Raw genomic sequence first — 11,758 nt, forward strand, 5'->3', positions numbered from 1 at the left:
GCCCCCCAGCAAGCAGGCCCCTCCCCAAGCAGGACTCCCTGAATGAGGGAGTGGAGTGGCCCTGCGGGGCCCGGGCCCCGCCATGCCTCCAGATGCACCTCCTGGCCTTCGCTCAGACGCTGGGCACTGGGCGAGGGGGCAGCAGGGAGGGGGCGGCCCCCGCACTCCAGCACCAACCCGAGAGCACGCGGGGCAGAGCCACAGCCCAGCGGTCTGCGGGCAGGGCTGCAAGCCTGCACCCGGCCCCGGAGAACACAAGGGCGTCTGGGTGCCACCACGGGCCAGGCCGGAAGCCCTCGCCGGGGCAGCACAGACAGTCGCCACCACTGTGCGCCACACCTCCTCGTCCTCCTCGTCCACGGCGGCACCTCAGACCCCTCAACGCCCTGCAGGGAACTCACCGCTGCCTGTACCACCGGCCGTCCGGAGCTGTCCCCAGCGCACTGAGGGATCCGGGGACGGGGGATCGGAGTTGGGGTCTGAGCACTGGGGCCGCAGCAACTGGAGCTCTGATGGGGGGAACAACTGGAAAGGGCACCAGAACGCGAAAGCCCACAGAGGACGGGTGGTCAGGGAGCCCTCGAAGGTGAGACTAGCCTCTGCGGACAGAAGGGCACAGGCCCAAAGCCCCCAGCCCAACCCCAAAAGGAGCCGTCTGTGCCTTCCTTCTATTCACCCTCCCATCACCTGGAGAACGAGCCTGCTGTCCCCCAGGCCCCAGCAGCAAGCACCACGGAGGCAGGGGCAGCAGGCGGCACTGGAGGACCCGGAGCCTCTTTCGCTCCTCCCCAGGCTGGCGTCCAAAGCAGGACGGCAGACCCCGCACCCCAGCTTCCTGCGAAGGCAATGGGCCCACAGGGGACAAAAGCACATCCCCGGGGACTGAAACCGGAGAGGTCCACTCCAGAAAACAAGCCTCCCAGCAACACCCCTCCGAAGGCCCCCGTCCTCGGCATCAGGGCTGGCCCACCACTTACCAGGAACCATGCATCCAGGATTAGGAGCAGCCCCACGGGGAAGGGACAGGAAGCCCGAGTCCACCCCACCCCCACCCTCATCTCACCACAATTCTCAGGCAACCTTGGGCTCCTCACAGAGCCACTGGCCAAGCCCCCGTTGGACTGAAAGCAAGCCTTCAGACCCCACTCCTGCCCCCAGCATCTGTCCATGTGGACTCATCAGCTCTCACAGGTCAGGAAGTGCATCTCTGTCTGCTGACCTCGGACAATACCAGCCTGAAAACAAGTCATTCATCAACAGGTTTATCATCCTAAGAGTGGATGACTTTGGCTTGGAGAGAGTTGACAGACACACCCCAGAGCCTGCGGACCAACACTGCTCCTCTCCCTGGAAAGCTCCAAGGGATGGGCACTCCCACAACCTGCCTGCGTCCCCGTCCTCGAGAGCAGTGACCCCCCGGCAAACAGCCCCACACCTGCAGGCCCCTCAGGCCCCGGCCACCCCACTCTCTGGGACGCTGCCCCACAGCTCTGGGAAATGGGGCCCCTCCTCGTTCTGGACCTCAGGTTGCGTGCCAAAAACCCGGACAGCTCTGCTGCCTTCCTCCTTTTTTTCCTCTTCAAGTAAACTCACAAATGTCAACAATCAGAAAAACATGCACATGGAGACATTTCTCAACTCCGCCACGGCCCTCTCTGCTGCCGCTGCCAGCAGAAACAAGGTCAGCTTCCCAGCCCCGCTGATGTAAGCGGTGAGCTCGCCACGCAGCCCGTGGCCACCGAGCACGGGCGCGCCTGCCGATCCCAGGGCCCTGGAGGCTGAGCAGGGACTCAGGTCTGGCTGTCGGGGCCCCCCTGGCACCGCAGAACAGACTCCAATTTCTCAGGCTACAGGGGCCCAGGGTTTCAGGCAGGTCACTGAGAAACCAGGTTCCTTCTCAGCAATAAAGGCCTTCAACTGAAGGCAGTGGCCGAGGCAAAGTATCCAAGAGGGCGCGGGTCCCTGTACCCAAACGCAGAATTTGCTCCGGGGGTGGGGGGGGCCTGGATACGTCCCCGGTGCTCCCATCTACCCGAAGCAGCTCTCCGGACCGCGCGCTGTAATCGCTCGTTAGCCGTCAAGAGCGTCAGCTCTCCCGGGCCTGCCGCTCCTCACAACTGCCAGGAAGGGAAGCTCGTCCTGCAGGGCGACCCAGGCACCCAAGTTCGGGAACCTGCCAAATTCAAACAGCATGGGCTCCAGGTCTGTCTGGACAAGGGTCTCTCTTCCCTGGGACAGGTGCCTCTCTGGGCTCCCCCCAGCTCCCCCTTTCTGGGCTGCCCGCCACCTGTCACCTGTCACTTCCTGCCTTTCCACCCACCACAGCAGCTCAGGAAGGGAGTCCCAGGTGTGAGGGACCAGAGGGGAGCAGGCCTCCCCAGGCACACTGGCCGGCTGGCCTAGGGCCCAACCCTGACCTTCCCTAGGGCAGCAGCTTGTAGGGGACGGACGGATGGACACACACACACACACACACACACACACACTCCCCCCCCCCCCACCAGGTCACCCATTCACGTGCCTAAAGGCTAAAGTCCGTGGGTCCCAGGGAGAGGCCCCGCCTCCTCCTCGAACTCAGTCGCCGGCCCCGCCCCCCACACCCTGACCTGCGCGGGCAGCGCCGCCCCTCCTCTCTCCTGTTTGCGGAGCTGTACCTGCTCCTATCGGCCTTGTCTTTGGCAGAGTTGGTATTGACCTTGGCTCCGCACCGTGGACTACACCCTGCCTGGGGAGAGAGAGGAGGCTCCTCGGGACCCATACAAAGGAGGTGCGCTCAGACCTGCGTGGTGACCGGCTCCAGGGGGAAACATGTCCTCCCGCCCCTGGGGCCTCTCAGGGAATCCGCAGGCCCAGCCAGGAAGGTCTGGCCAGGTCACCTCTCCGAGGTTATCACCTAGTTGGACGAAAAGATACCAAACAGGGCAAACAGCCCAAAGGCCCCAGAGGCCCACTGAGACTGACTCTGCCTCTGGACAGAAAGGGGCTGGGCTGGGGATGCCGGCCCAGAGCCCCCCGTGGGGGCTGCGGCAGGCCGGCTGGGGCCCGTGGGTAGGGTGGCCAGGACAAGTCGTGTCCACCCCTGGGCTGCCCCCCTTCCCCCGCCCTGAACACAGTCATTCCCATCTCTGAAGTCAGCCTCGGTGGTCAGCCAGGAGCCTGCCCTGGGGGGGCGGGGGCCGACGGCGTGGCTGGAGGCGCTGCAGTGGGGCTGGCGGGCTGACCGCGTCCTGTCCCTCGCCCCACTGCTGGCCACGCGCTCCGCGAACGTGCACGAAGCTGCCCTTCCGCGCCCGGCGCTCTGGTCTGTCATGCAGGCCCCGACGTGGGCTCCCGCGGTCCCAGTGCGGCCTGAGCTAGGGCCGAGGTCACGCGCCCGCGCGCACCACCCCGGGCGCCCGCACCTCCCCCGCGCACACGTCCCCCCGGCTCACCCCGGGTCCCCTGGAAGGACGCGGCTGGAATCCGGTCCCAGGCCCCCTGCCCTGCCACCCTCTGCGACAGAAGACTCGGCCTTGCGGGTGCGCCCTACAGCAACCTGCAAATCCCACCTGACCCTCGTGAAAAATACCGTCGGGACCGTTTTAGAGCCAGACAGGCCGCCTCCAAAGTGAGCAAGGGCCGCCGGCGAGAATGAGGCGGGGAGGAAGGAGAGGGGGCGAGCCCCGCCAAACCTTACAGCGCCCTACGAAGGGCCGCCAGGGAAGCAGCACAGGGCGCCCCGAACAGACTCAAGTCATGGAAAAACTAGAAATGGCTCAGAAATGACAATCACCAGAACTCGCTTAGTGTGCACTAATGAAGTGCACACTTTAAAATGGCTGAGATGATCCCTCTGATGTGTATTTTACCACAATCTTTTACTAGGGCGCCTGGGAGGCTCAGTGGGTTAAGCCTCTGCCTTCGGCTCCAGTCCTGATCTCATTGTCACCGGGCTCTCGGCTCTGCGGGGAGCCTGCTTCCCCGCCTAGCTCTGCCTGCCTCTCTGCCTCTTGTGATCTCTGTCTGTCCAATAAATTTAAAAAAAAAAAAAAAAAAGGGCGGCTCAGTCTGAGTGTTGGCTCAGCCAAGGCCCTGACCCAGGCCTTCCCCCCACCCCTCCCAGCAGGACAGTCTGGGCCAGGGACCACCCTGGATTCAAACCCGGGCCCAACTGCTCAGCACACCCAGAAGCAGGGGAAACCCAAGCATTTAGGCATCTGGCAGACCTGAGAGGTGCCCTGCAAACTCAGTGAGGCAAGGGTGTCCGGGTGGCTCAAGGGCTGAGGGATCCACTCCGGAATGCCCCCGGGGTCGTGCTCTGGGGGTCGGAGTGTGAACTCCGACACTCTGCACGCAGCAGGGCGTCGGCAAACACTCTCTCCCCCTTTCTGCCCCTCCCCACTCTAACTAAATTAATAAATAAAATAAAACCAGCGCTGGGGGGAAATGATTTTCACTAAACTGAAAAGGGACATTAGGTTATAACTGGGGAAAAACAGAGCCACACCTCATGCCTCAGTCTATGAACTCAGAATGGATCAAATATTTAAATAGAAAAACCTCTTCAAGCAGGGGTGGGGATAATCTTTTAAGATAATATTGGCAAAAGGAAGATCTTATTAAGTATGAAACAACACCTAGAAGCTGTGGAGATTGATAAACCCAACTACATTTTTAAAGATCAGCATGGCAAACACAATCCCCCCCCCCACCCTGGAAAAGTCAAAACACTGATTGACAAACCAGTGAAAAAATTCATAAATCACATCATAAAAGCCTAAATTCCTTAATATATTAAGACTTCCTGTAAACAGTAAGAAAAAGACCAACAACCCCCACTTAAGTTGTGAAACAGGTGATGCAAATGTGTCTCAGACATGGAAAACCCAGTCTCCCTCAGATAAAGTAAATGCAAATTAATTCCACACAGACTCCATTTTCTGTGTAGATGCTAGTTTAATAACACACTCTGGGCAAAGGTCTAGACAGGGCATTCGCTCATTGCTGCTGGGGGTTGGAACAGGTGCAGCCTGGGCGCGCTCTTGAAATTACAGACGTCCAGGGCCCGTGGCCCAGACTGCCCCAGGCAGCTCACCCCACAGGGGTCCTCCCACAGCCTTGCCATCAGGTGCCCACCAGGGGACTGGGGGAAGGACTCCTCCATGCTTGTAAGGCGACACCGAGCTCTTAATCTGCGTTCCTTCCTAGTCCTAGGGCTGCACTGGTGAGGCCAGCCCAGGGCTCAGAGCCAAGTTCCAGCCGCAGGGCACAGGGTGCACTGAGGAGCTCCGTGACCTCGGGCTTCTCAGGATCCTCACACCCCTCTCCCATCCATAAATTGGAAATAAAAAGATGACGCACTTCAAGACGATGTTGTGAGACTCACATCCGGTAATTAAGGTTAAAACCCCAGCCTTGGGGCGCCTGGGTGGCTCAGTGGGTTAAGCCGCTGCCTTCGGCTCAGGTCATGATCTCAGGGTCCTGGGATCGAGTCCCACATCGGGCTCTCTGCTCGGCGGGGGGCCTGCTTCCCTCTCTCTCTCTGCCTGCCTCTCTGACTACTTGTGATTTCTCTCTGTCAAATAAATAAATAAAATCTTTAAAAAAAAAAAATAAATTTAAAAAAAAAAAAAAAAAAAAAACCCAGCCTTATTTTCCAGACGTGCGATCTCTCAGGAAATACGAGGGAGCGCACCAGCACGCGCAGGAGCGGGGCTGGGAGATGGGGGGGTGGGGGGACAATCCCAAACAGACGCTGCGCTGAGCATAGAGCCCAACGCGGGGCTCAAGACCACAGCCCGAGCCGAAACCAAGCCGCTTCACCAATGGAGCCGCCAGTGCGGCTCAGCAATTCTTGTTGGCACTGGCCCAGTGGCCTCCGCTTTTCTGCAAGGGAGTCCTCGGGCTCTAGCCACCCCTCCTCCCGACCGAATGGGCTCCCGGCATCAGTAACATCCAACAGGCCCCACTTATGCGTCCAAGTCTTGCCTGCCGAGGCTGGACGTGACCTGCCCCAAACTGGGGGGCTGGCGAGCGGCCTTCTGCACCGTTCCGTACTGAAGAGGCGGCGGCGCCCCCTGCCACACCAAGGCATCGTCTCTTGTTCGACCTCTGATGTGGGCGCTGGCAAGAGAGAAGGTGACCCTGGCATCACGGTCCCCTCCAGCCGGGCGGGGGTGGACTGGGCAGCACATGTGGTTTAGGGCAAAGAGCGGGCTTCAGAGCCAGGCCTGTCACTTCCTTGCTGTGTGATCTCGGGCGCCCCACAACCTCTCAGCCTCCATCTCCTCTTGCCCATTCGAGGACGGTTTCCGCAGCTCCCACCTCCGTCGACGCGCCCCACCGTTTCCAGCCTCATGCACACGAGCAGACAGTTGTTGTCTTTCTAGAAATCCCTTTTCTTGGCCCCACTTTTCCAGCGAAGGCGCACCCCACTGCCCTACCCCGTCTACAGCTCACCTCCTCCAGAGCAGCCTACGCACCCCCGCGCCAGCTGCCCTCCGCCGGGGCTCTCACGAACCCTCCCGGCCGCCCCCGGCCTCCAGCCTCACAACTCCTCCTGTGAAGGTCACCAAAGGCCTGCCTGTTTCCAAGCACACCAGTCAGGGCCCAGCCCCGCTCCGGCCTGAGCCCCTGCCCCCTGGGACACTGTGGGACACCAAGGACTGCTCCCTCCTCTTCCCCAAGCTGTCCCCACTGGGCTGCCAGACCCCCACGCTCCTGGCCCCTGCGATGTCACCAGTCTGCCCCCCTCGGTCCCCTCCTCCCCAGCCAGCCCGAGCAGGCTCCGCAGGCCACTTCTCTCCTGTCCCCCAGCTCCACTCAGCACGGGTGAGGCTGGCCACCCTCCAGGCCTGAAATGGCAGCTGCCACGGACCTACCGCAGGCGCAGGCCCTGTCCTCATTCCCACACTCCAGCTCCCACGTCTCCCACGGCCGATCTATGTCTCCGTTCCCGAACGTCCCAAACTGACCTGATCTTCCCCTCCAACAAAACCTGCCCCCGCCCCCTGCCTGTCCCCTGCGCAAGGGGCCCAGCGCATGGCCTGTGGCTGGCGCTGGCGGTGCCGCTGGGCAGGGAGGGATAGACCAAGCGCGCTCTTCAGGAAACGCGGCTGGGAGGCGGAGGGACACAGCACAGGGGCTGGAGGGACAGCCCCGATGCAGGGACTCAGGGCCCCACCCCTACGGGCAGAGCCAGCACAGGGCAGGTGGGACTGCGGGCCCGCTGGAAACCCAGCAGCACACTGGGCAAGAGCAACCGTGCCAAAGGCCATGGACCTCGCGGGATCTCATGGCCGAGGAGAGAGTGAATCACAGATTCCACACCCAAAGGAAGCGCCCACTCAGCCCTCAAGCACTCTCTTACAGACCCTACCTGGATGGCAGCTTCCCCACTGGTGTCCAAGGGGCACCAAGTGTCCCCACGGAGCCCTCTGCCCAAGAGCCCACGAGGCCCTCGGTGCCCTCGGTGCCCACCGCATCAGGCTGCGAGGCGGCGGCTGCAACTTCCCCGGGCGAGGGAGAGGGATCCCTACTGGGTTCCCTCGGCCCCCTTCCCATGTCACCGTCTCCAGGAGAGCCTCCCCTCGGAAAGGCCAGCTCCACGGCCCGTCCCATGCACACAGTCCCAGCCCTCACCCGCTTGTCCCGTCCCCCACTACCCAGCTCGTTTCCCCTCCCCCACGCCCCCCCCAACCGCGGAACCACGGGTCCTCGTACAGGGAGCCGGGGACTTCGGTCTGTTTCGCTCATGTTTGCATCCACGGCTCTAAGAACAGCGTTGGGAACACCAGCAGACAGAACAGTTTGCTGGAACGCGCGGACTGTGCGCTCCGGGACGTCCGCTCCGCAGACGGATCTCCCGTACCTTCTCCGCTTTCATCCTCGCTACCGCCGGGCGGGTGTTTGTTGCTTGTATTTTCCAGGCCAGGACGTGAGGCTCCAGGAGGGAACCTCACAGAAGGCTCCCCACTTGCACCGCTGGGCAGACAGCCGGGGTGCTGAGCTGCCCCCCCCTAGAGAAAACGAGGTCGGGTGGGGGGCGCTGGCCGCAGCAGGAAGGCTTGGGAAGAACCCGAGCCCCCCTCCACCCGGGCCACAGGCCCAGGATAACTTCCCGCAGTGACGGAGACTCTGTGTGTCCAGGACGCGAACGCCACTGGCGCTGCTGAGCAACGGAGGACAGTGGCTGTGACCTGACTTCACCGCAGCTCGTGTAAATGGAGCAGCCACACCTGCCCAGCGACTGCTGGCACGGGGGCACACGGGCCGGTCGGGGCGAGGGGGACAGTGCAGAGCGCATGGCTGCCCCGGGGACCCTCACACACACCGCAGCCGTGGGCCGGGGTCTGTCCCGGGGGGCTTCCTCCGCACCATCCCGCCTCCGGACAGTTTGTCCTTAGGATGCTGGCACCGCCAGGCCTCAGGCGGCTGGGCTTTCTCCGTCCCTCTCGGGGACTTACTCTTGGCCATGTTCAAGCTCCTTTCAGGGTGGAGTCTGGGTGGCCAGTCCCACACGGGCCCCCAGGGCTTTACGCTGCCTCCGTGTTTGCTCAAGTAAATAAACAAGGGCCGAGCCAAGGCAGGGAGAGACTTCTGGCGACCAGAAGGCGGAGGGTGGAGGGCCTGCCTTCAGCGGCCCGAGGAGCCCACCATCCTGGCCAGCGAACCACAGGCCCGTGTAGAAAGGGACCCTCCCCGCTTCCAGAGCTCTCTCCGCAGTGGATCTGGAGTGGGGGCCAAAATCCGGCTAACACAGCCTCGAACTCTGAGACCCAAACCACCCAGCTGGGGAGGCCCAACAGGGGTGAGGCTAGGGCAGGCAGGCGCTGCGGCAGAAGACGCCCCTCGAGGGAGGTTCAGACGCCCAGACAGGACTCTGGAGAGACAGGCAGCTGTACGCGCTTGCCTGTGCCCTGTGGCACTCTGCAGCAGGCGGCAGGAACCTGAGTCACCCGTGTCCAGGCCTTCCACACCCAACACCTAAGTCCCAGCCATGCAGGGCCCCCGACAGCAAGTACCTGAGCGGGGCCCTCAGCCCGGCCATGCGGGCAGCCTCTGACTGCGGAGAAAGCGGGCCTCCAAATGCGAGACACCCCCCCGCCCGCCCCGAGACCCACCGGATTTCCCCTCTCGCCCAACTCGGCCTCTGTTGCCCCCTCTCCTCCCCGAGGCGAGACATGCACACTCATCAGCTGCCTGCTTCCTGGACAATATCTTCGTTTTTACTCCGCAGCTTGTGGGCCGAGTCTGCGTGGGCGTGGGAGGAAAGCGGGGTATTTTCTGCTTCTCTGCATTTTCCTTCTGAACTGGGTTCTCACTTCCTCCCCCAGCTCTCAGTTCTGCCTTTCCTGGGCTGTCCGGGCCTCGAGACCACCACGCAAACAGGGACTGACCACAACCTCTTAGGAGCCAAGGCAGGAATCCCCCTGAGACAGGTGCCCTGGGGCGTGGTGGGAGGTGCACAGCCACAAGCAGGGGAGCCCCTTGCAGGGGGCTGGGAAGACCACAGACACCACAGAAGCCTCCACCCCACCCCACCCTGCAGGCCTCTGGCACCCCCATGGGATGAACCCAGGTCTCACTTCCCTTCCGTCGGCCCCTTTGGCCCCAGCACTCAGCTCCCCTCCTCACAAACAGCCCCAGCTCTGCTTCTGGGGGGGGGGGGGGCATACAGCACTGGAGCCCCAGGAGCCTGGGCCTCCGCCAAGGGTCTGCCCACCTCCCTTCCCAGCGTCTATGAGCCCGCCTCCCCGGCACCAAGTGTATTTTAGACCCAACAGAGGACAGGGACAGAAGTGTACGGTATCTGCGGCCCCAATCAATGGTGACTGCTCCCTGCAGGGGTCCCCTGTGTGGACTGACAGAGGGAACCCCTTTAGGTCCCTCCGCCCAGCACCAGGGGCACCACCAGCCAGAAGGCAGCCCACCCCCCAGCCTCTGACTCTGGCGTCCTCTCTGGACAGAGAGATCAGGCTGAGGATCTCTGCCCAGGACAGGAGCCCATGGTTCCCGGAAACCTGCAGGCTGCCCCTCAGAGAAGCCCTCGCAGCCTAAAATAAGCTTCTTGGGAAGCAGTGGCCGCTGGGCTAGAGGAGAGCCTGGACACGCAGCTGGGCGTGCTGCCAGGGCCCACAGAAGGGCCTGGCTGCCAAGGGCTGATTACAGGCAACAGGAGCAGCAGGGCCCACTGCCCTGCGCCTCGCCCCTCCTCTCTGGAAAGAGAGCCCCGTGTGCGCCGAGCCGCCCTCCGCAGGCCGGTTCAACGCCCAGCGCCGGGGTCTGCCCAAACCAGTGCGGGCAGCGGGACCCGCCCCTTCGCGGTCGGGGCGCGGGGTGGGGGGCAGAGCCAGCCACGCGGCCCCCACAGCTGCCGGTCCTGTACACAGGACCCCAGGGCGGGAGATCCGCGCCTCCAACCCCCAACCCCCAACCCCCAACCCCCAACCCCCAACCCCGCTGGGACCTCTGCCCTTTAAGGACTCGTGGGAGCGCAGGGAGGAGGCTCGGGGCGCGGCGTTCCCAGAACACGCCGGGCCCGGGGCAGCTGGCAGCGCGGCGGCCTCCGCGGCCAACGGCGCAGGACGCGGTGGGGCGCACGAGCGGCGGGTGGGCGCGGGACAGGGGCGCCGCCCCCCTTCCTCCCGCCCGCCGCCCCCGCCCTCCAGGCGCGCGCGGAGCTCTTACCCGGCGCGGGGCAGTCCCCGGGGACCACGACGGCCCCCGGCGCGGCCAGCAGGGCTGTCAGCAGCGCGCAGCGCAGGGCCAGCATGCTTCCTCCACGGCCGAGGCCCCGCGCTCCCGGGGCGGCGGGGCGGGGCGGGGCGGGCGGCGAGCGGGCTCCGGGCCCCGAGGGCAGCGCCGTGGTCCCCGGGGGCCCGCGCACGGCGCCCGGCGAGTCCCCGCGCTCCCTCGGCCCCGGCTGGGTGGCAGCTCCCGCGGGCGCACGACGCGGAGCCGCCGACCGTCCCGGCGCCTGTGACACTGGAGGAGCGGCCCCCGCCGGCCCGGGGCGCTGTTACGAAAGCCGAGCGCGTGGCGCAACCGCTCCGCGCGCAGCCGACCGCGGGGGCCGCTTCCGGCCGCAGCGCCGCACCTGCCGGTCCGCACGGCGACCCCGGCCCGGCTCCGGCGACCCAGGCCCGGCTCTGCCCACCGTGCGGCGGAGCGCGGGGGAGTGAGCGCAGCGCTCGGTTTTGAATTTTGGTTTCGAGCCCGGATCGCGCTGTCAGAGCGGCACCCGAGAGCCCGAGGGAGCCGGCGGCGCGGGGGCTCCGCGGCGGACGCGCCCGGGGAGCCCGGGAAAGCGCGGAGGCCCGGGCTTCCCCCACCGGACCCCCCCTCAGGCTCGGGCGTCGGAAGACCCGCTGTGGTCAAGGTCTGTTCTCTCTCCCGCCTGCCCCCCGGGGTGCGCGCTGTGGGGGGCCCATCAGACCCGGTCCGCACCCAGGCCTCTCCTGCTGTGTCTCTGATCGCATTTCCGAGTCTCTGGCTTTTCACTGTGTTCTCCTGTCCTATGCACAGAACAAAATCTGTATGACCCCAGAGACGACATGGACACCCCCGACACAGGTCTGGGCCACAGGTGTTCACCGAGGTGGTGTTCACCGAGGTCGGAACCTGCGAGACTTCCCCGCCTAACAGATAGAAACTGGTCCTCGCTTTCAGGAGCGGCCACAAGGACTTTTCAAAAGGGCCCACCTGTGCTCCTGGGTGGGGTGGGTGGGGGCCTCTGGACCTGATAGGGGGCCTCAGAGTTCCATTTAAAGAGGAAAAA

At 64.1% G+C, this 11,758-nt stretch overlaps 1 protein-coding gene across 5 annotated transcripts in view; it reads right to left on the bottom strand.

Moving 5' to 3' along the window:
- Positions 1 to 10,993, bottom strand: part of IL6R (interleukin 6 receptor) — a 37,545-nt gene extending 26,552 nt beyond the window's left edge. The window contains exons 1-2 of one of the 5 annotated variants that reach the window (XM_032319235.1): positions 978 to 2,248; positions 402 to 525 (exon numbers count right to left, since the gene is read on the bottom strand). In XM_032319235.1, the coding sequence (XP_032175126.1) occupies positions 402 to 525; positions 978 to 1,169 (316 nt within the window). In that variant the 5' untranslated portion in view covers positions 1,170 to 2,248. Of the gene's footprint in view, positions 1 to 401; positions 526 to 977; positions 2,249 to 9,101; positions 10,365 to 10,668 lie in introns of those variants that run through there. The other 4 variants (XM_032319238.1, XM_032319234.1, XM_032319236.1 and 1 more) reach the window with 4 other exon arrangements.
- Between the last annotated feature and the right edge of the window lie 765 nt (positions 10,994 to 11,758).

The sequence above is a fragment of the Mustela erminea genome, chromosome 17 (genome assembly GCF_009829155.1).
Source record: "Mustela erminea isolate mMusErm1 chromosome 17, mMusErm1.Pri, whole genome shotgun sequence".
Lineage (NCBI taxonomy): Eukaryota > Metazoa > Chordata > Mammalia > Carnivora > Mustelidae > Mustela > Mustela erminea.